This window comes from Streptopelia decaocto (genome assembly GCF_964273445.1).
Source record: "Streptopelia decaocto genome assembly, chromosome: 4".
Lineage (NCBI taxonomy): Eukaryota > Metazoa > Chordata > Aves > Columbiformes > Columbidae > Streptopelia > Streptopelia decaocto.
Window position 1 is genome coordinate 34896238 of NC_138658.1, and position 20936 is coordinate 34917173.

Consider the following 20936-nt stretch of genomic DNA (forward strand, 5'->3'; position numbering starts at 1 on the left):
CAGTGATCTTAATCTGCCTCCTGAATTTGCTCATAGTTTTTCAGTCCATACCAACAATAAGTGCAACAAGTTCAATAAGAACTTTCTTGCCAGCTAGGTGAAAACAATCTCACTACTTTCCAAATCTATTCTCTTGATTTCTCCCTCTAACAAGTACTAAAGCAGTCATGAAGATGTCTTTAAGCAGCCCAGGACCTCAGCAAGCATCATAAGTAATTAATAGTTTGTGGGTTTTTTTGTATTTTTACCCTGGATACTTGGATTATTTATATAATTTAGTGATATGTTCCCCAAGTATCTCTTTCAGGGTCAGGTTCTTCGTCACAGGTAAGTAGGGCAGAGTATTACCCCAGGATGTCACTGCATTAACTGATGATTAAAAACGCTTAGGTTATCTCAAAGTCATTTGTCAAATCTGTTTTATGGGGATTTTTTTTTTTTCTGCTTTGCAGTAAAGATACTAATATTTCAATTGTTTCTTCTAACTAAGGCGTTTTTTCATATGTCTGTATATGCTTGTTCAGCAGTATGTGCTTTTTTATCCGTGTGTAAGTTCTGTGTAACTATCCTTCACACTCCAGGTTTTTGGATCTCATGTGTTGCTTTAGTATGTTCAAATTGAACCAAATTTCTTCAGGAGTTGTGTTTTTCTAAGTTTTTAATCTTGTTGCTCCAGTGCAAATACTGAAAGCCCATCACAGTAGAGTCTCAGAACAGTTACTTTCTGTGTATTGTGTGCTGTATTCCTTATCAACAAATCCCAAAAGGAGAGTTTTCTTTTTTTCTTTTTTTTTTTTTTTTTAAAAAAAAACAAAACAAAAAACAAAAAACAAAACAAAACAAAACAGCATCATCTTATCCATATTAGTTTGTTTATCCAGGCCCCAGCTCTTATTTGACAGTACTGATATTGGCTTGGATTCCTCTCCTCCACTTTTTTTTGTGTGTCTTATTTGAAGCTTTTGAAGTCTCTTGGTAATTTGTTGTGTACCTCTGGAGATAAGGATGAATAGTAAGGACAAAATTAATACATAATAAAATATAAATAATATATTTATATATTAGAATAAATATATGAATATATATTTATATATTATAATAAATAATATAATAAAACCTAGCCCCTAATACTCATCCTCAGCTGGTTGCCCTTGTTCCCAATTTTTCTATAATTCCTTGGATTTAATGATCAGTTTTCATTTCATATTAACAATCAACTCATCAGATGATTTTCCCATTTATACATGGAGACTTCCTTTCACGTTCAGAATATGTGACTTGACCACCAGATTGGTTTTGTTTCATTTATTTAAATATATTGACATTGTTGTGAAGCTAAAAGTTGCAGTGCAATAACTAATTCAGAAATTAATCAGGTGTTTTACCTAAGAAATGACTCTTTGCTGGGGAGCTGAGGGAGTTGTAGAGGTTTTTTTTGTTTATCTGGCAGATGGACACAACAGCCCGGTCAAACATTCAAGGTGTCCCAGTAGTCTCACACTTTCCTATTTCCTTTATTTCTTTTTGCACATTTTGCAGTTTCCCCTCTGATTTCTGTCGGGTTTTTGTTCTTGTTGTTGTTTTTTAAAATTTTTTTTTTTAATATCTTGTTGCTAATAATTTCTTGTCCTTCTGAGAGCTTTTATTACTGGCTATCAGTTTAAAACCTTCTTTCTCAGTTAGTTTTCCTATCTCATTTTTGACACCATCCATGCAACCATGTGGTTACCTACTGTATTTCTGTACTGAGCTGGGCCAATTTACTGATTTTTCTGATTCACACTACAGAAAATGAATGTCCTTGAAAATATTTAAATTTTTAAAAAGTATTTACAGTCATTTAATTCTTGACTTGTCAGAATATATCCTAATCATTTTTTTGTAATGATTAAACTGATGTGGTGCACAGAGCTTGCTTTTACACGTTTGTTCTTTTTATTTCCCCTGCTGTCTTCTGCAGTTTTTAAAGAACTCTTAACTCGGTTGTCAGAGGAAAAAAGAAATGGTGCTCCCCACCTGCCTAAAATCGGTGATATTAAAAAGGCGAGTCGTTATTCTATCCCAGACCTTGCTGTTGATGTGGAGCAGGTAATAGGATTAGAAAAAGTGAATAAGAAAAGTAAAGCCAACACAGTTGGGGGAAGAAATAAGTTAAAGAAGATACTTGACAAGACTCGAATCAGTATTCTGCCTCAGAAACCATACAAGTGAGTTTTTAATTTTCTCTTTAGTATTTGCTTTGTGATAAATTTTAATAGTTTCTCATGGTTCTTATAATTTGTCATGATACTTTTTTATTTATTAATGCAAAACATGCTTATATCTGAAAAAATATACTAGAAAATACTAGTTTGAATTTTTGAATGATCACAGACTAACAATTCAGCTCCTGACACGAATATGGATGTATTTTAGTTCATATAGATAAAGTGATGGCACAAAACTTTTTCATGTTTTTTACTGTTTTCTTTTAAGAGGACTGCTAACAAGCAATTAATTTCCAATTAACTCTGCAAGCAGGTTTGCTTGCAAATGTTTGATAGGAGAAATTATTTCAATTTATCTACGTTCCAGTGATGTATAAGAATTTCTATGTACTGTCGTAAAGGAGACTGAGGTTAAAATTTTAACTTGGGTTCTTTGACAGAACTGAGTATTTTTTTAAAGAAAGCTAAATATGGCATCTGATATCTTTTATTCTATGAATACGTTTCAGAAATCAAGTTCCGATAAGGATTTTTGGAAACAATAGAAGAATGAGCTTTAGGAGATTTTGTGGAAATCTGGTTCTTTGCCAAGACAGATGGCATCCATGAGAAAAATGAAGTGTAGAGGGTAGTTGATGTGTAATCTGCGTTTTCTCTTGCTTTTTTTTTTTCTGTATCCCATTGAGGAAGAAATCTGTTCTATGTAAATTAATGAAGGGCATACTTATGCTGAAAATCTAGGATGTTTTCCTGGTATTAATTTTTTTAAAAGTTTGTTTAATGTTAGGTATTCCCTACTAAATGAATACTCTTCTGAAACATAAATAGAATGTTAGTAATGTAAATGTCAAATGACTGTAAATTAGTATTTCCAAATAGTGGATATTTCTTAAATTAATGCAGCTACATTTCAGTAGAGGAGAATCTGTAAATCCTCTTTTTATGTTGTCTTTAGACCATTTTATTTTATTTCACTGATCTTGTAGGTTTGTTCCTCTAATGAGCCGTGCATACTGTTAGGAATGATTTTTTGCATTGTTCATGGCTTTTGCATAAAATTTTCGTGTTGGTTTTCTTTCATTCCTTTCATTTTTGCACTTTTTCTGTGCAGGGACCTCTTTAGGTAAGACTCAGAAAAACAGTACGCTTGACCTATTTTTTTTTTTTCTTTTGCTAGCTCTGCTTCATGTTTTATATACAGCAAATTGTCTGCAAAGTCTGTTGACATTCAGTTGTTTGTGTCTGCACAGTTTCTGCATAGAGAAGTGTAGCTGTAGACTTTCCTGTTTGTGCGCTTTTTTTTTCCCCTATTGCATAGAAAATTCTATCTCTTTCTTCCTAATAATTAGTGGTATTGCATATATTAGTGGACTTTACCTATTCTCACATATTTTTAAAGACCAAAAATCTAGAGGGATGAGAGAGCTGGTTTACTCATTAATCAAAGTAGGTATTTAAAGACTTCAGGAGTCAGCTAGCTCATGAGTTGAAACTCCCCCTTTTTGGAACGTGAATACTGCAGAGGTCTCTAGTGCCTCCAGAATGTATCCAGATAAAAACAATCTTTAAACTTGAATGAGGTCACTCATAGTGGGCGTTTGTCTGCTTCGTGAGACATTAAATCAGCATCAAAGAAGCAGGAGATAATGCTTTCTTTCAGTCTTGCTTTTTAGTCCAGTAATGTCAAGTAACTTCCCAAACTGAGGAAGCAGCACCGTCTCCTCTGTATCTACTGGGAAATCTCCTTCTCTCCACCATCTGTGAGGCATCTCTTGAAGTGTACTTGTGACTACAGCCTCCAGTGGAGCTCTTTGCTTTCTTTACTCTTCTAATGCGGAGTGTTTTTGTGGTCCGTAGGCTCAGTTGTTCCAAATAAGGATTAAACACAACCCCTACCTCCATCTCTAGCGAAGTCGTGCCTGGTCCATAGTGCAGCATCCCAGACAAAAAAAACAACCCCCTCTCTCTATGTGCAGCCTTGCAGTGGGATGCACAGTATACTGTATTTTGAAGGAAGATGCATTCAGACACCTCTGTCATTCCATTATTGCTTCTACCCTGTTTGTCACTCAGCAGGGAAGTTATTTCTTAGTTAATGCTGCCTCCTTGCATGGCAAATGCATACAGAAAGCAATAGAAATGCCTTTCTTTTAAACCACAATCTCCTTTCTTCAGCTTAATAAAATATTTTAGCTAACAGCAGGGGCAGTTAATCTTCATCAGCCCTGCAGCCTTCTGGTGTCACTAGTTGTATCTGAAATTTCTGGGGTTCATTTCTTGTTTGCATATGTTAGAATTCAGATTCTGATTTTAAAATAGAGTCAACAGTGTAAGGTAAGTACTTTTCAATTTAGCGCGTGAATACTTAGATTTGAGAAGCATTTTAGAAACACAATTTTTTTCTAAAACCTAACATTTGTCAGTTGATCCACTTTACTGAAGCTGCTTCGTTCATGATGCACATGATAGGTATAAGATTATATAACACTGACGAACTGGAAAAGGAATTCATAATGTAAGGGAAACTATTAATATAAAGGGGAGGGTCATATTGTCATTTGATTTGAATTTAGATAAAATACCGGCACATTTATGAAATATATGGATGTTTAGAATCACCAGAAAGCATTTTTGGGGTTCAGGACCTTTGGGTTTTTTTGTTTACTTGCTGTTTGTGTGTGTGTGTGTGTGTGTGTGTGTGTGTGTGTGGAGTGGTTCCTACTTGAAAAACAAGATGTCAATAGCTGTGAATACTTATAGTTGTAGTGAAAGACTTAACTTGATTATGGTTTAGCATAAAAGTGCTGTGTGCTGAGTTGATCATCACTGCTTGTCACAGTATTTTGTGCTTTGTGTGAAAGTAAAAAATTACAGATGTTCAGATGCAGCTTAACTTCTGATTAAGAGAGAATCCAAGAACTTTTTTTTCAGTGGACTTGAGTGTTTCTGTCACTCTCACAGCTTGGAGTTTATACTTCATAAAATATTTTGGTAATACAGAGTTATCTTGTTTTTGAAAAACAAAACAATGAGAAAACCTAAACACATCATACGGAGATACCCCTTCAACCATTTTTGACTTGTGTTGCCTTCTAAAAAGCAGTTACTGTGTCCGTGTAATTAAAATTGTGTCTTAAATGCCCAGAGATACTATCCTAGCTTCCCAGAGAGCTGTTGAATTGATAGCACTTAAAGAAGTGGTACAAGCCTGTACTGGGTAAAGTGATTCATTGGTAAACACAAAAGGATGCCTGTGCTTTAACATCTCAACAGGGATAATTATCAGGCCCTTCATTAGTTCTGTTTAAGTTTTCTGAGGATAGATAGAACACTAGACAAAAGCTTAAGTGCCCCAAATTAGGGTACAAATGGTCATTTGTGTTGTATCATTTAATTTAGTAGCTTGACTTTTTAGAGTTGCAGCAGTTTGCAATGAAATCTGAGTTCTGCTTTATGCTTTATTTACATGTGTAGATACAGGTTTTAAATAGGCTTTGTCTATTGTAGCTTAATTTTTAATGGTTTTCATTCTCCATAATGCCCACTATTCAACATTTTACATCCTCAGAGATTACATTAAGGATTTGCATCTATGTATTTAGAGAAATGTTCAATGGCTAGCTCCAACTCTATGTCCTGTAGCAGTTGTTCTGCTTCACCTGTTGATTATGAACACAAAAGCAATAAACAAATTAGTGCCTGCTGTAATATGATGATAGCTGTGTCTCTCATCCATCTAGCACTACTGACCTCCTTTGGGGCTCTGCCTTTCACGATTTAATAGACAAACCTCTTCACCTCTATCACAGATTACTTTATTTACAGCCATCAGGCACTTTGGAGGGGATACTGATAGCATGTGTGGATGCTTACCTTAGCCCTCCGAGTTAGCATCACTTCAGTCATATTCAGTGAAAAGAAACTCAGAGAACGTGTGATACAGGGTAGGAAAATGCAAGATCTCGACAATCCTCTCTTATCTGTCTGTTGAAAGATCTTAGCAAGCTGTATGGCTACAATAACTCCCAAAGTACAGTTGCAAATCCTATCTGGAATGAAGTGAAATTCGGGTCTTATAAAACAGCACTGTGGGGACAGCAGTGTTACTCAAAGTTCAGGTGATGGGGTGGTGCAAAAATGATGAGGTGTGTACAACCTTTTGAATAAAGATCTTGGTGGCTGTGAGAAGTTGTCAGAAAATAATAAGCCTGGCAGCTGCTCAGAGCTTTGTGGTGAACATGAGGATCTTCTGGCAGTGTGAGCAGGCAGATCTAATCACTTTGAATGGACATTTGGGTGCTCTTGACAAAGCTAGACAGCAAGCGCTGTTGTCTGGAGAATTTTAACTTATAAATAGTGATTACTGTACTAAAAATTGTGTGAAAATGTAGTAATATAGATGTCCCTGCATCCCTCTAGTATAGACCAAGTTCTGAATGTCTGCAAGTCCTGATTTTATTTCTTTCTGGACGCAGTGACATTGGAATTGGCCAGTCTCAGGATGACAGCATTGTGGGACTGAGGCAAAGCAAGCACATTCCTCCTGCTTTACCTGTCAGCGGGACCCTGTCATCCAGTAATCCTGATCTACTGCAGTCTCATCACCGCATCTTAGACTTCAATACTACTCCAGGTAAGGATTCTTTTTTGTTGCTCTTCTTGACCTTAATATTTCCTTTCACTGATATATATACATCTACATATACATATATTTTTTTTTCCCCTGGCCTTCCAATGTCTGAAGATCCATGTGAGGTTTTTATTAGCTGTATGCTGTCACCCACAGATTAACCACATAGTAATGCACTAGGATTTATTGTTCCAATATACTTTTACCCAAATGTATTACATGTATGTTTTTCGAGTATGTTGTATATATAGTGCCTGTTATTGACTGAATGCTCTTGGCCAATGAAAATGTATTTTGCTTGGTATTTTACAGGTTGCCCTGATAGATCAGTCTTTATAAGACTGCAGTATTTTCAAATAGCACAGCAGATCATTAGTTTACAGAAAAGCAAAAGGGCATTGGATTGGGACACAGGACGTGTGTTTCAGTCTTTTTCTGAACAGACTTCTTATAATCTTGTACTGCATCTGTAAAAGGGACAGAGTTTCAAAGATCCCTGTTAGATACCCTGCTCTATAGCTGTATGCTGAATTCTTAGTATATAAAGTGATTCTGAAATAATTTAAAACTGAGCACATTTAGCGGAAAGGAACAAAGCATGGGGGTGAGTGAGGGAGAAAAAGGGGGAGAAAGTGAGAAATTTGAGAGCCTTATCTTATGAGAAGGTTTTAGCCAGAGCTCCTGGCAGGGCTGTGATTTGGGCTCTTATCTTGCTGCAGGAAGGTTCTTAGCAGGAAACCTCTGAGTTAAGTACCCAAATCTTTGCTATTAAAAGATAGCTGCTGGATGAGGATATGGTGATGATAGCTGTGCAAACACTTGGTTGTTTTAGTCTTATATTTAGAGTATTTCTCAAGAGTAGAACCATAAATTCTATGCTTTCCTAAGCCTGAGAGATCTCAAAGTACCTAAAAGGGCAGAGCTTAAACATTAGCCTCCATACTGTCTGAGTTGGTGCAATCTTCGTACTTGAAACTGTGATACTGGGCATTGCTGCTTTTCAGGTTTTGGGGGCTAGAGAAGACTACAAGAAGGTGGTGTGTGACATTTGTCCCACTGTCTAAGATTGCTCCTGACAGAGTAGGAAGATTGGTATTTTTTTTTGTATTTTATCTAATGACTAGTGTCCAACACTTTGGAAATATTCTTTATCAGTAAAAGCCTAACTTTTCATCAGCATTTTATGTATAAATGGGTTCCAACTTGCAATTTATCTAGACAGGATGGTTCTAGGTAACTAAAGTGACCTTAATGCAGAGCACAGCGCCTGGCTGACTTCCAGAGCTGGAGCATCGCTGCCTCGAACAGCTCAAACAAACTCCATTAATTGATAGGGAAAGCTGTTACATGTCTGAAGATCCTTCAGTCATAGGTGGACTTCAGAGAGGTTTAATAAATGAAAAATGTCCTGCTCTTTGCCTTTTGTTTTGAAGAAACAAATAATGATGTAATGCCATTACTTCAGTGTCATAGCAGCTTTTCCATTGTCTTTATAGAAAATATGTTAAGTAATTAGTGCTTCGTCATTTTTTAAAAAAACCCACTTTTTTTCTTTTTTTTCTTTTTTTTTTTTTCTTTAAATTTGATGAAATGTCCACATACTGAATATTTTTAAACTAATTTGCACGTATAATTTTTCCCTGTGGAGATAGAAGGGGAAAGGGGATCTGAAATTAAAACCACATACCTTAGGGGCTTTAGGGGTAGTTGCATTGTAGGTAAGGGTTGAATTATACCTCTATACACTTTAGGACTTGGAAAAAATTAAAGCCTGCAATTTTAATTTCTTTTGTTACCTTGGACTAAATTAAAAATGGAGATGGAGGCAGCTTGCAAGAAATTGAATGCACTGGAGAAGAAAGAGAAAAGTGTAAAACAGCCATCTCTTGAGCCTTTGGGGAATATCCCTCGGGAGAGAGAATAAAACAACTTGCTGTTTTGGAAGGGTAGTCTTTGAGGAGAAAATGAGAACATACTTTTTTTAAGCCTGAAATCAGCAAGGACTCATTTTAGTTTCTATTCTGATTTGTACAGACTATTTCAAATATACTTGTTAAGGTTTATTTTTAAATGTTCAAATACTCAATAGGACTTTGATTTCTCTTCTCTTGTGCTGTCTTTGCTATTCGAATGGAAGTCAAAATTACACAGTAATGATGAGCTGCCAGTCACTGGTACTTTTTTCCCGTGACACAAGCATTCTAAAGGACAAGATTCCTATCATATGGCATTGCTTTCTTCAGCCTACCACTCCAGCTTCCTTTTTTGAAAAGAGGTGAAGGAGAAGTGGTTACAGTTCTCTTCAAATGCTTTTTTATTTAAAAATTATTGCCCTGAATTACTCACTACCATTGCTATAGCTGTAATAATTTCAACTACTGGCAGACTTTTCTCTGTTCTCTGTAGTGATTTTGCTACTACCAGCTCCAGTAGGTAACACAGCCTGAAAAAATGATTTGTAAAATACAGTGCAAAGGTGATACTTTTGTATTTGCTGTTCTCTGCATTTCTTCATATTGACTTCGGTGATCCAACAGAGCAGATTATTTTCTTCTTGCACAAAACACTTGATGCTTGGGAGTGTTGAGTTCTTACCTTGGTATTATTTGTAGTAGCTTCCCATCTTCATAGCATTTCTTTGAGTGGCAGATATTTCTGTAACAGCAAGAGAAACAAGACCCAGGGAGTGTTCTGGTTTTTAATTATGGCTTTGAGCAGCCCTGTCTTTGGCATCTGCCTTCCTTAAGATGTCAAAAATGTAGAAATTATTTTGGGCACTGCACCATATCCCTCTTCAACTAATTACTGAAGGAACATGGGTCAATATAGGGTTGGCAAAATTGGCTTACTAGTTGTAAGGTACATTTGCTTCAAGTACTTAGAAATGGCTAAAAACTGGCCTATACTGATGCACTTTATGTGTAATTGATGATGTAATCACTCAGTTCTAATGTGTTTCAGTAGTACTGCTTCTCAAGTTGCAAAAATACTACTGTGAGCTTAAAATTTATAAGCTTAGTTGCATGAAACTTGTAATATATTTAAGCCTAAACAGCCTTTGTGGCATGTAAACCAACTCATATCAGAGAGATTTATCTTAAAGCTTTCCAAATGGTTATTTTGGAGACATGCAGCAGCAGTAGGAACACATTAATTTTTGTTCTTTTTCACAAGATTTCTGTTGCTGAATAGATCTTTCTGTAGTAACTTCAATACGTATTATGCACATTCAGACATTCAGGTCTTGTCAAAAAATACTGTGATTGTATCAAAGTGAATGTTTTCACCTGGCAGTTGTTGTTTTGTTTTCTGTGTTGTTGTTGTGGTGGTGGTGGTGTGTGTTTGTTTGTTTGTGTTGTTGCTTTTCTTTGAGTTTTTATTGGTTTTTTGGTTTGGGTTTTTTTTAATAGTTATCAGTTTTGGCTGTAGATGCAGAAGGCTTTCTATTACTATCTATCTTTTTTTGGTATGACCTTTATGATATTAAAAAAAATATATATATTTTTAAACATATTCGTTAAAGAATAATGACTAGAAGTTGTGCCACAAAACTGGAGTTATGTGTAGCAGAGTGAAGAAATTAAATTAATTGAAAGTACTTTATCTTGTCACTTAAAACTACCTTATATTAAAAAAATCCAGTGTACAACTTAAGAAATAAAAAAATTATAATAAGAACAATCAGACTTCAGCTGATTAATGGTCTAGATTTCAATTCATTAGTAAGCTTATGGAAATATCAAATCTAATATTTAGAGTTAGGCTGGTAATTTTCCAGATATCCTAAAAAAAGACCATCTTTTCACTGTAAGTTTTCTGTCATCACTCACTTAAAGCAGTAACATATTTAGAACTTGAATATTTGTGAAGTGTTTTTCTGTCTCTGGCTGTTCTAGTTCTTAATTGCTAAAACATTGGCACAAAAAAGAACAAGTTTTCAGTCTGTTACTTACATATTTATTATTATGATTTAAATGTATCAAGGATAGTATTTTTGATAATTAAGTACTTGGATGCATTAATACTGCTGCAGTTTGCGTATACATGTGTGCTGGCCAGCATACGTGCATCTTCCTAGCTACTTAGGTGTACATGTCTTCTTTTGTGTGTGCCAATATGGTTGAGTGTCAGATGTAGGAAAATGAGTCTATTTTCTTGAAAACATCCTTAGGAAGACTGACACTCCTACCACCTAATTTGCATAAACTTCTTACATGTCAATGTCTAGGGATAGTGGTGTTGAGTGCCCTTGATTATTCTCAGACTAAAATGGAATTTACCAGGACTCAACACCTGTGAAGATCAGGCTGCTCGTTTGTTAGACTGTCCAGACCTTGGAAATGTTAACATATTTTTGTGGCTTGCCCCATTCATAGCCTAAATAACTTATTTTCCTGGCTGTTAATAGAACTGGTCTGTCTTTTTTTTTTTTTTTTTTTTTTTTTTAAAAAAAGCAAAAGCACAGCTGTTTTATAAGGAGGTGAAACAACAATACTGAAGTAAAAACTGGTAGGTCTAGTCATTAGACTCAATGTAACTGATATTATTGCTTGTTACTATACCATTAAGTTTTTTCTGCTTTACTAAATTGCGTACTTTGCATGTAATTTTTTTCCAGACTTACCAGATCAAGTTCTGCGGGTTTTCAAGGCAGATCAGCAAAGTCGCTACATCATGATCAGTAAGGACACAACGGCCAAGGAAGTGGTCATCCAGGCTATCAGGGAATTTGCTCTCACCACGACCCCTGATGCGTATTCACTATGTGAAGTCTCGGTCACGCCTGAGGGTGTAATCAAGCAAAGGAGGCTTCCTGATCAGTTATCCAAGCTTGCTGACAGGATACAGCTGAGTGGCAGGTGAGATTAGAGACTGCGAGCTAAAGATGACGGTGCCAGTTTATTAAGTCAAAATCCCATTAAAAGGAGCATTATTTAATTATTAATGTTGCTTTTTTACAGTTAATTACTCCTTATGCAACTTCTAGTTAATATGTAAGCCTGTTAAAATTCCTTTTATTCTTGATTTCAATGGGGTCATTGTTGTAACTTTTACCAGTATTTGAGTATGTTGTATTGTGTCTTTTTGAATTTTTACAGGTATTACCTGAAGAACAACATGGAAACAGAAACTCTTTGTTCAGATGAAGATGCTCAAGAGTTACTAAGGGAAAGTCAAATTTCCCTACTACAGCTCAGTACTGTTGAGGTGGCTACCCAGCTCTCCATGAGAAACTTTGAGCTATTCCGTAATATCGAACCCACGGAATACATAGATGACTTGTTTAAACTCAAATCAAAAACAGGTTGCACTAATCTAAAAATGTTTGAGGAGGTGATAAATCAAGAAACATTCTGGGTAGCATCTGAGATTCTAAGAGAAACCAACCAGCTGAAAAGGATGAAGATCATTAAGCATTTCATTAAGATAGCTCTACACTGCAGAGAATGCAAGAACTTCAACTCGATGTTTGCCATCATTAGGTATTACTGCTTAATAATTTAAATTCTAAAGAAAAAGCTAAGTCTCACTTATTTAAGTCCAAAAAATTTATTTAACAGGGTAAATTAATTAATACTGCTAACATTAACACTTGGCAATCCAATAAGGAGGGTATTTCCAATAATCTGAACTTGACACTGAAACGTTTGCTGAAATATTATTTGGAATGCTACTATTGTGTACTTACTGCTCAGGTAATGAGGCAAGAGTCATTGGTGAACATGTCGCTAGAGAAACTACTGCACTTAAAAAACAAAAGAAACAGCAGTTACATGACGAAAAATGATACTCTAGTCATAGATGAAAGGGTTAATTTCCCAAAGGGAGCTCATCAGTTTATATGTGGTTCCCAGTATCTTGAATACATTGAGCCATGATCTGTTGCCTTTAATTTTTGGTGGTTTCTTGGATGGAACTCTTGATAATAGTCAATAGCAGACTATGATGCCATACAAGAAGCTGTAAATAGATACCTTTTAGTGAGAATAAAAAAATACTGAAAATCTTAGACAGAAAACCTTTCTTAGATTTGAAATGAAAAGTAGGGGAGAAGACCCTAATGTGTGTGCTTATACACATTTTTTAGAACATTCACATTTTGTTTAGAGTGTCCAAAGTTAAGCAGAAAGAACCTAACAAAATAAATACCTAAATATTGTCTCTTATGAAAAAGCTTGAGCAAGTTGCATTTAAAACGACAAAGTTATCACTGTCTCTGGCAAAAGCTCTTGTCACATTCATTCTGTTCATGCTTGTATCATGCAGATATCTCCAGTTTTTATAGCTTTTATAAAAATGATCTTAATTGTTCTGTCAAAATTACACTGACAAAAGGAAGTTTTCACATTTTGTTACTGTATTGACATTGTTGCACTATGCTAGTCTGGCTATATGGTATTTCTACCAAAATTTAACATGCTCTTTTCTAGGAGTTTTTGTTTCTTTTTATTGTTCTTGAACTTTTTTGTATGTTTTTGTTTGTTTCAAGTGGCCTGAATCTGGCACCAGTTGCAAGGCTCCGAACTACTTGGGAAAAGCTTCCAAGCAAGTATGAAAAACTGTTTCAAGATCTACAGGACTTGTTTGATCCATCTAGGAATATGGCAAAATATCGTAATGTCCTTAACAGCCAAAACCTACAGCCTCCCATTATCCCCCTATTTCCTGTTATCAAAAAAGACCTTACATTTCTTCATGAAGGTAAAAGCAGAAGTACCTAATCTTTTATCAGCTAAGGAAGACTAACTTTGCTGCCTAATAACTGATACTGGTAATTGTCAATTGTAGGAAATGATTCAAAAGTGGAAGGCTTGGTCAATTTTGAGAAGCTGAGAATGATTGCGAAAGAGATACGCCATGTTGGTCGCATGGCGTCCGTGAACATGGATCCTGCTTTAATGTTTAGAACTAGGTAAGTGTGTTGTATTAGGCAGAGCTTTTCCCAGCTGAGAGAAGGCTAGATGTTGGCAAGAGGTGTTTGTCAAGTGCCTCTTGTTGTCTTGGAGCAGTATGAGTTTTTTGTTTGTTGTTAACAATTTACCAAAATTATGTGGTGTTCTAAAACTGGAGAAATTGATTATATTTTGTGTTAATGAGTATATATTAAAATGTTTTATGTCACTCCTTAGATGCCAGTTACTTCATAAAAAAGAGATTCTGTCAATGGGAGGGAGGGGGAGATACTGCCTTGAACACATACATATTAGTCTGTTTGAAACATTGATGTGTGCCAGCCTTATAATTTTGATTTAGAAGTGGGAATGAAGCAACGTCAGCTGGTGGTTTTAGAAAACGTGGAGTGAATGCTGTTTGGCTTCATGTTTGACCAGCTTATTGCATACTCTTTTTCTTAATTTGAGCTAGAAGAGTTTGTAATATCTGACTGTATGCCTAAGTCAAGGATCATTTTAATGTTTGTGGGCTTCCAGAACTGCTTGTCCTGAGGTCTGGTCTTTTTCTTTCTGAGCTTGTGATCTTTCTCTGTCTCTTCTTAAACCCACGCTTTATTCTTCCTGGCTCTCACTTGCAGGAAGAAGAAATGGAGGAGTTTGGGGTAAGTGGTTGGAGACAACACACACAGACATTCATTCTTTCCTTACCATTTGCATTGTTTCCTACTTGCTGTCTTTAATTTTCTGGCACTTTGACATTTTTTCCTTTTGTTAACCCTTTTTTACTGACAATACATTTTAAGGCAAGAGTGCTTTTGCTTTTGAGGTTAAACACAAAGATAAGTGGTTGTAGATAGGAGTGAGGTTTTCTTCTCTTCCACCTCCAATTCAAATTGCCAAAGGAAGTGACTTTCAGTAAATAAGGAATTCTAAAATGGCATGGTTGCAACAGCTGGAATTTGCTGTTAGCTTTCTTGTGCCTAGTAAGCAACTACCATAATCAAATACAAGTGTTAAAACTTACAGTATCTGCTAAACTAACTTATTTTCACATTACAATTCAGCCATTATTTTTACTCTTAACAATTCAGGAACAATGCTTATGTTTCATATAGACATACATTGAAATCTGCAAGACATTTATTTCATCATGAACTAGCTGACCGTTTTATTTAACAAAAAGCTGTCTTCAACCTAGCAAGTTACAAGGAAGTCCTGTTCTGTAAAACTGAACAGTACATTTTGTATGTGCTCTGATGTTTAAAGTATTTAGAGAGCTTTCAGAATTTCTTATCTGTATTTAAATTTGAGCCTCAACTGTAGTCTTCTGTCAGCATTGCCTTACTGCATGAGCTTTTCCTAATGCTCCAATCTTCTCAGTAGCTGGCTTACGTGAGAGAGCTAGCTTGAATGCTTTTTTAGATGTGTGAAGTGATATTGCTTAGTCGGAGCAGAATAGGTTAAAATATGTGTGTAACTGAAATAGTGCTTGTAACCAAGTAAAAATATTTCCTTACCCTTGTCCTTCTATCTGTTATAGCTGTTTGACTTACTGGAATGAGGCATGAAAGCTTTGACCATAGACTGACATTCATGTGATCTTTTGCACGTTTCATGTTTATTAACTGATACTGTGTTGGACTAAGTCATACCTTTCCTCTCTTTCCTCCTCCTGCCCTCCCCGCACTTCAGGTCTCTCAGCCAGGGCAGTACAAATGCAGCTGTGCTGGATGTCGCACAAACGGGTGGTCATAAAAAGCGGGTCCGTCGCAGTTCCTTCCTTAATGCTAAAAAATTGTATGAAGATGCTCAGATGGCACGGAAAGTAAAGCAGTATCTCTCAAACTTGGATCTGGAAATGGATGAAGAGAGCCTCCAGACGCTATCTCTGCAGTGTGAGCCAGCCACCAACACACGTGAGCATTAGCGTTTGTTACGAATTTTAAGGAAGCTATTAAATATATAATATCTCCGTTTTTCTTCTCCAAGGAAGTAAATGCAAACGGCAACTAGACAATGGGGTGGAAAATGAGGTTTCTGATAATTTGCAAGTACTGAACATCTATGAATCTTGAGGAAATCATCTTGTAGATTAACAATATAGACAGAAAGCTTTTATATAGGAGATGAGGCTTTTCAGATGATGTTGTGCTGAAGTGCACAAGGATTCTGTGGATTTGTCTGTATAAAGTCTATGGAGGAGCCAAAAGTTTCTCTGCAGTTCTGATGTATTCAGGCTATGGATGTGAATAGGGTTGGTCATCCTGGATACCTTGGGCTTGAGAGGGGAAAGGGGATTTTTTTTACATCCAGGTGTTTCAGAAGCACCTGGAGGACTGTACGTGGTTGCAGCAAAGGGAGACCCCATTCTGAAAATTGATTTTGTTTTGATTTGACTGAATGCTGCTTGTATCTTGTGCCCTTCCCTTCCTCCAGGGTAATAACAAATAGTAATTATATATCCATTCTAAACGAGTTGTAGTCCTTGTGACAGTCCAGTATAACTTCTGGTAATATTTTTGATAAGTATAACTTAAGAAAATTTTATTTTGAGAAAGAGAGTAAAGATTATTTGATAATGTACATATTTTAAATGGAGTTATATCTCCGCATCTTTTCTTCTTCTTTTCTGTCTAAATGTATCCTATTGTATTCACTGTTCAAGTATTGGAGCACCTCTTAATTATTAATTGGAGGGCTTTGTGCACTCAGATTAAAACTTCCACAATATTCTTAGCTAGTAGTCATTCCATGCTTTCTGCTGTTTCTTGCAAAGTGCCAAAGAATACAGGAGACAAGCGAGCTGGAAAATCCGAAACTTCACCAGTGGCTCCCCGGGCAGGCATCCAGCAGAAAGTGCAGCAGCAGCAACATAAAGTAAACCAAGCACTGCAGGTCCCTGCAGTGTCTCTTTATCCCTCTCGCAAGAAAGTGCCAGTCAAAGATCTCCCACCATTTGGTAAGTGGAACAGTGAAGCACTTGGTTTAGTACTCTGAAGTTTATTTGCTCATGTTGGAGAGACAGTTTTAATTAAATAAGATTCAGACCTTTATTTCTAGTAGTACTATGTGCAGATTACAGCAGTTTGTGTAGCATGTATAATTCTGATTTCACTTTTAATTAGTTATGCACTGCTTAGGCTGCTAGAGAAACATAGAAGCAGCAAAATGAGCGAGAAACAATTCCATCTTCTTTTGGTTCTTGTTGATTTTACCTTTAAATTTTAATCTTAAAGGACTTTGAAGTGCCACAGACTGAATTTTGGTCATGGTGGGAAAGTTTCTGAAAACTGGTTAGCTTGTGTTGATGAAGCAGCTGTGAATTATTGTGATCAAAGATAAATTCTGTAGAATGCTTGAAAATAGGCTGTACCACATACATTTGCAAAACTGTCAGAGAAGCTTAAAGACTATCCCAGGGTAGATTTTTGGGGGAGGGGAAGAGAAAGATGGATAAATGCTACCTAAGAAAAGCAATTATTGATGCCCTAGATCTTTACATCATACATCATCTTCAGGATGTTGTTACTCTTTAGTTTCCCAAAATAAGCTGGTGCAGAGAGAGTTCTCAGAAATGAAAGGAGAAAAGCAGCTGCAGAATGGCCTTGTTTTGTAAGCCTGATCTTATTCATCTTCTTCCCAGCTTTCTTTGACCTCCTAGGCTACTCTGAATAGAAAAGAAACAGAAGAACAGTTTAAATTCTTATTATATAAACCTGCACTAACCAGCGAGATTTGCATATGTGTGTGTGTGTGTGTGTGTGTGTGTGTGTGTGTGTGTGTGTGTGTTCAACATAATTTTAGTTCAGGTTTCTCAGTAACCATTGCTATGCATATCCTTGATTTATTTATTGTATATGCAGTGTTCTGCAATACCAAATCTGCATTGAGTTTTCTGTGACAAAGTATTTATTTTAGGTGGCCAAAATGAAAGACCAACTTCACTAATATGCAGAAATAAAGTGCTATGTTTTAAACAGGAGTAGGTTTAAACTTTTTGCTTCGTTTAAGCTGGTGTCAAAAATTCACATCTGCCTACGTTGATTCTTATTTAAAGGCATTAACTCCCCACAAGCTTTAAAGAAAATTCTTTCATTATCTGAAGAAGGAAGTTTGGACCGTCACAAGAAGCAGTCTGAAGACACAATATCAAGTGCATCTTCACAGCTGTCTTCTCCTCCCACTTCACCACAGAGCTCTCCAAGGAAAGGTATTAGACGTGTAATATTTCTCGTTCTGTTTCCTGAGGCTTTGGAAATTTCTGAGAGAGAATTTGGACACTCAGGAGAAATTACTGCTGCTCCTATTTTTGTCACAGACGGTCAGCAAGAGGGTGGGAAGTGTAGTGCACAGATTTCAGGGGTATCTGAAAGTCACCTGGTTAGCAAAGGCCAGGAAGGATAACTTGATTTGATACAGGATTTGATGCATTAGGTCACTGTCATTGCAGCTGCTTCTGACAAAAATATTCCCATCATCAGTGTTTCCTGCCAGTTGGAGGGATGTGCAGATTGAAATTAAAATCTTTGTACCACATTGAGCACATTCCCCTATTAAAAGTATTGTTTGCTGGATCATGCATCTGTATGGGATGTGACCTATGTAAGACAGGCAGGCTTAAGACATTTGGGATTCAAATCACTAACAACATTTTACTACAGCAGCCTGATGAAATAGTCAAACAATGTATATGGATAGTTGAGGACTGGTGTTACACCTTGGAGGTTCCTTTACTAAGTTATTTTTAAATGACTTTGTAGAGTTATTTTTTAAAGTGAATTTAGTACCTTAAAGGGATTTTAAAAAAAAAAAAAACCCATTTGTTTTTATCATTGTACATTTTCTGGGTATAAATTTACAAAACGGAATGGAGGCATTTTACCATAGTTGAATCAAAAAAAAGTCTCTTTGGAAGTATGATAGCCTAGTTGTATTGCTGATAACTTATCAGTTTTTCTCTTTTCAGAATCTCATAAACATTCAGTTTAACAGTTACATAATGTAAAATTATATAAAACATATATTGAGGTTGAGTGCCCATAACAGAAATTCAGAATGCTGAAGAGATGAGTGTGTTGGAGATTTCACTGTAGCAATAACTTTACCATCCCTGTACAGTTTAGAGAAGGATTTAAAGCTTATGTGACTATCACATCTACCTAGTTTCTTATCAAATGAATAGCTAAGCCCTTTTCTTAATGTGGTAGGTGGCAGTGCCGATCAGTTGAGGCCTTATGGCTCCCGACTAAAGGATCTCACCAGTTCCTTCTCTCCTCTTGGAAGTGAGAACAGTAACAAGAATAACAATTCACCAAGGACCTCCAGGATAGGTGGGGCTTATGGAAACAAAAGGGGAAAATATACCTCCAGTTATCTGAAAAGAGGAGAGATTAATATGGCAAGAAAGTCAAAATGCTTATGCGAAATCTCTATTCGAAATGATCTTTACTAAGGTCAGATGGAGGAGGGTTTTATGTAGAGAAGACTTACAAGGACTTGAGATGGTATTCTAAGATATCAGGATGATTTCTCCCAAATACTGTGTTTACAAAGAATGAATTTATATAAGTTGGATCAGACCCGTGCATTTATTTAAAAAGAAATTGAGATTCTGTATTGGCTCATAGTGGGGAAAAGTACTTAATTTTTTGCAAAAAGCAAACTGTAAATATGATTATAAATTTTAAAAAATCCTTGGCTTGATGGTGTCATGAAGCAAATGGTATGTTCTTTCAGGCAAATCTGGCAGCATTAATTCCATGTTTTCGGCAAGTGAATTAGGATAGATCATAATCTTGACACATGTAGACTGAAAGCAAAAAATGAAAACTGCAGTTACTTGTATGTTTATGTTGTTTAATGATCTTTAACTTAGCTGGCAAGAACATTCAGCCCAACTTTGTTTAAACTAAAACAAAAGCTGAATTTGCCACTGTGACATTTCGTGGTTTGCAGATTTTTATCTCAGTCTGGCAGTGTCAATGCTACCACCAAATAACAGTATAATTCTGTTAATATATGCTATAGAATATCGTCCTTTTGGAATGTAATTAGTTAGCCAAGTACCACAAAGGGAGCCTAAAATCTTGAATATGTTTTTTTTAAACTTTACTGAAAAACACTTCAGTCCCTGTCTCAGGCAAGAGGGGTAATAAGGAGTCAGTGCAGACATCTGTGCTTCATGTTGTATCCACTGTTCATTGCTGAAGTGTAGCTTTGCAGAACACAGAAACTGTGGGAGGGGGTCTCTTGGATTACTTTAAGCATGAATCTTGTCTAAGGCATTTCTTTCATTTGAATCTTGGTGATGATGTTTATGTACAAGCAATTTTTTGAGAAGTGAGATTTCATAATGAAGGGGTGCAAATACCATGATGCACTCAAAAATAATTTGAGGGCGGACGGCAGAGAGGAAGGAAAGCGAGCACTGGGTTTCTAAATGAGTAGTGCATGTTCCCAGTCTTAAACCTCTTATTAAGAGACAGAATACACGGTGTTACACAGTTCTGCTATGTATCTTTGTCTTTTGCAGTAGTTTTGAGGTACTGTGGTAGCAGTATTGCCAGCTGCTTGGCAATAACTGACAAATCTTCTCAGAGAGTCTGATTAATGTGACATTCCCTTTACAGGCTATACTTTGGCTCCTAGTGGCACGGTGGATAACTTTTCAGATTCTGGTCACAGCGAAATTTCTTCCAGATCTAGTATTGTCAGCAATTCCTCTTTTGACTCTATGCCAGTCTCCCTGCATGATGAGAGGAGACAGAGGCATTCTGTCAGCATCGTGGAGACAAATCTTGGTGTGGGAAGGATTGATAGAAGAATCATGATTGAACCAGATCAATACAGCTTAGGGTAGGAATTTTATTTGTGCTTACTTATATTATGCTTTCAAATAGTGTGTATGTGGCATGTATATGTATATTTGTTCATGTAACTTTCCCTGTATCTCCCTCAAATATTTTTTTTCTCCTCTGCTCTTAAAAACTATTTCAATGTTGTGTTTTGTGGTGATGCTCCATTTTCTGACAAGAAAATGTTTTGCACTCCTGAGTGTGTGATGAGGTCTACAGCAGTAAGACTGCCTCTGTAGACTTCATCATCTGAGCAGTTAGTAGTGCTGTAGTTTATCCTCTTTATGGCAGACTAGTGTCCTAGCCTGTTTTCTAGAGTGGGATTAACTGATTTAGATGAGAAATTATTCAT

General features: G+C 36.3%; 1 protein-coding gene across 5 annotated transcripts in view; it reads left to right on the top strand.

Moving 5' to 3' along the window:
• Positions 1 to 20936, top strand: part of RAPGEF2 (Rap guanine nucleotide exchange factor 2) — a 188058-nt gene that overhangs the window by 159777 nt on the left and 7345 nt on the right. For 3 of the 5 annotated variants that reach the window (XM_082051647.1, XM_082051646.1, XM_082051649.1), the window contains 11 exons: positions 1961 to 2207; positions 6683 to 6840; positions 11456 to 11696; positions 11937 to 12320; positions 13328 to 13539; positions 13627 to 13750; positions 14369 to 14392; positions 15423 to 15646; positions 16507 to 16689; positions 17788 to 17940; positions 20360 to 20585. In XM_082051647.1, coding sequence (XP_081907773.1) covers positions 1961 to 2207; positions 6683 to 6840; positions 11456 to 11696; positions 11937 to 12320; positions 13328 to 13539; positions 13627 to 13750; positions 14369 to 14392; positions 15423 to 15646; positions 16507 to 16689; positions 17788 to 17940; positions 20360 to 20585 — 2176 coding nt within the window. Of the gene's footprint in view, positions 1 to 1960; positions 2208 to 6682; positions 6841 to 11455; positions 11697 to 11936; positions 12321 to 13327; positions 13540 to 13626; positions 13751 to 14368; positions 14393 to 15422; positions 15647 to 16506; positions 16690 to 17787; positions 17941 to 18937; positions 19061 to 20359; positions 20586 to 20936 lie in introns of all 5 variants that reach the window. The other 2 variants (XM_082051650.1, XM_082051648.1) reach the window with 2 other exon arrangements.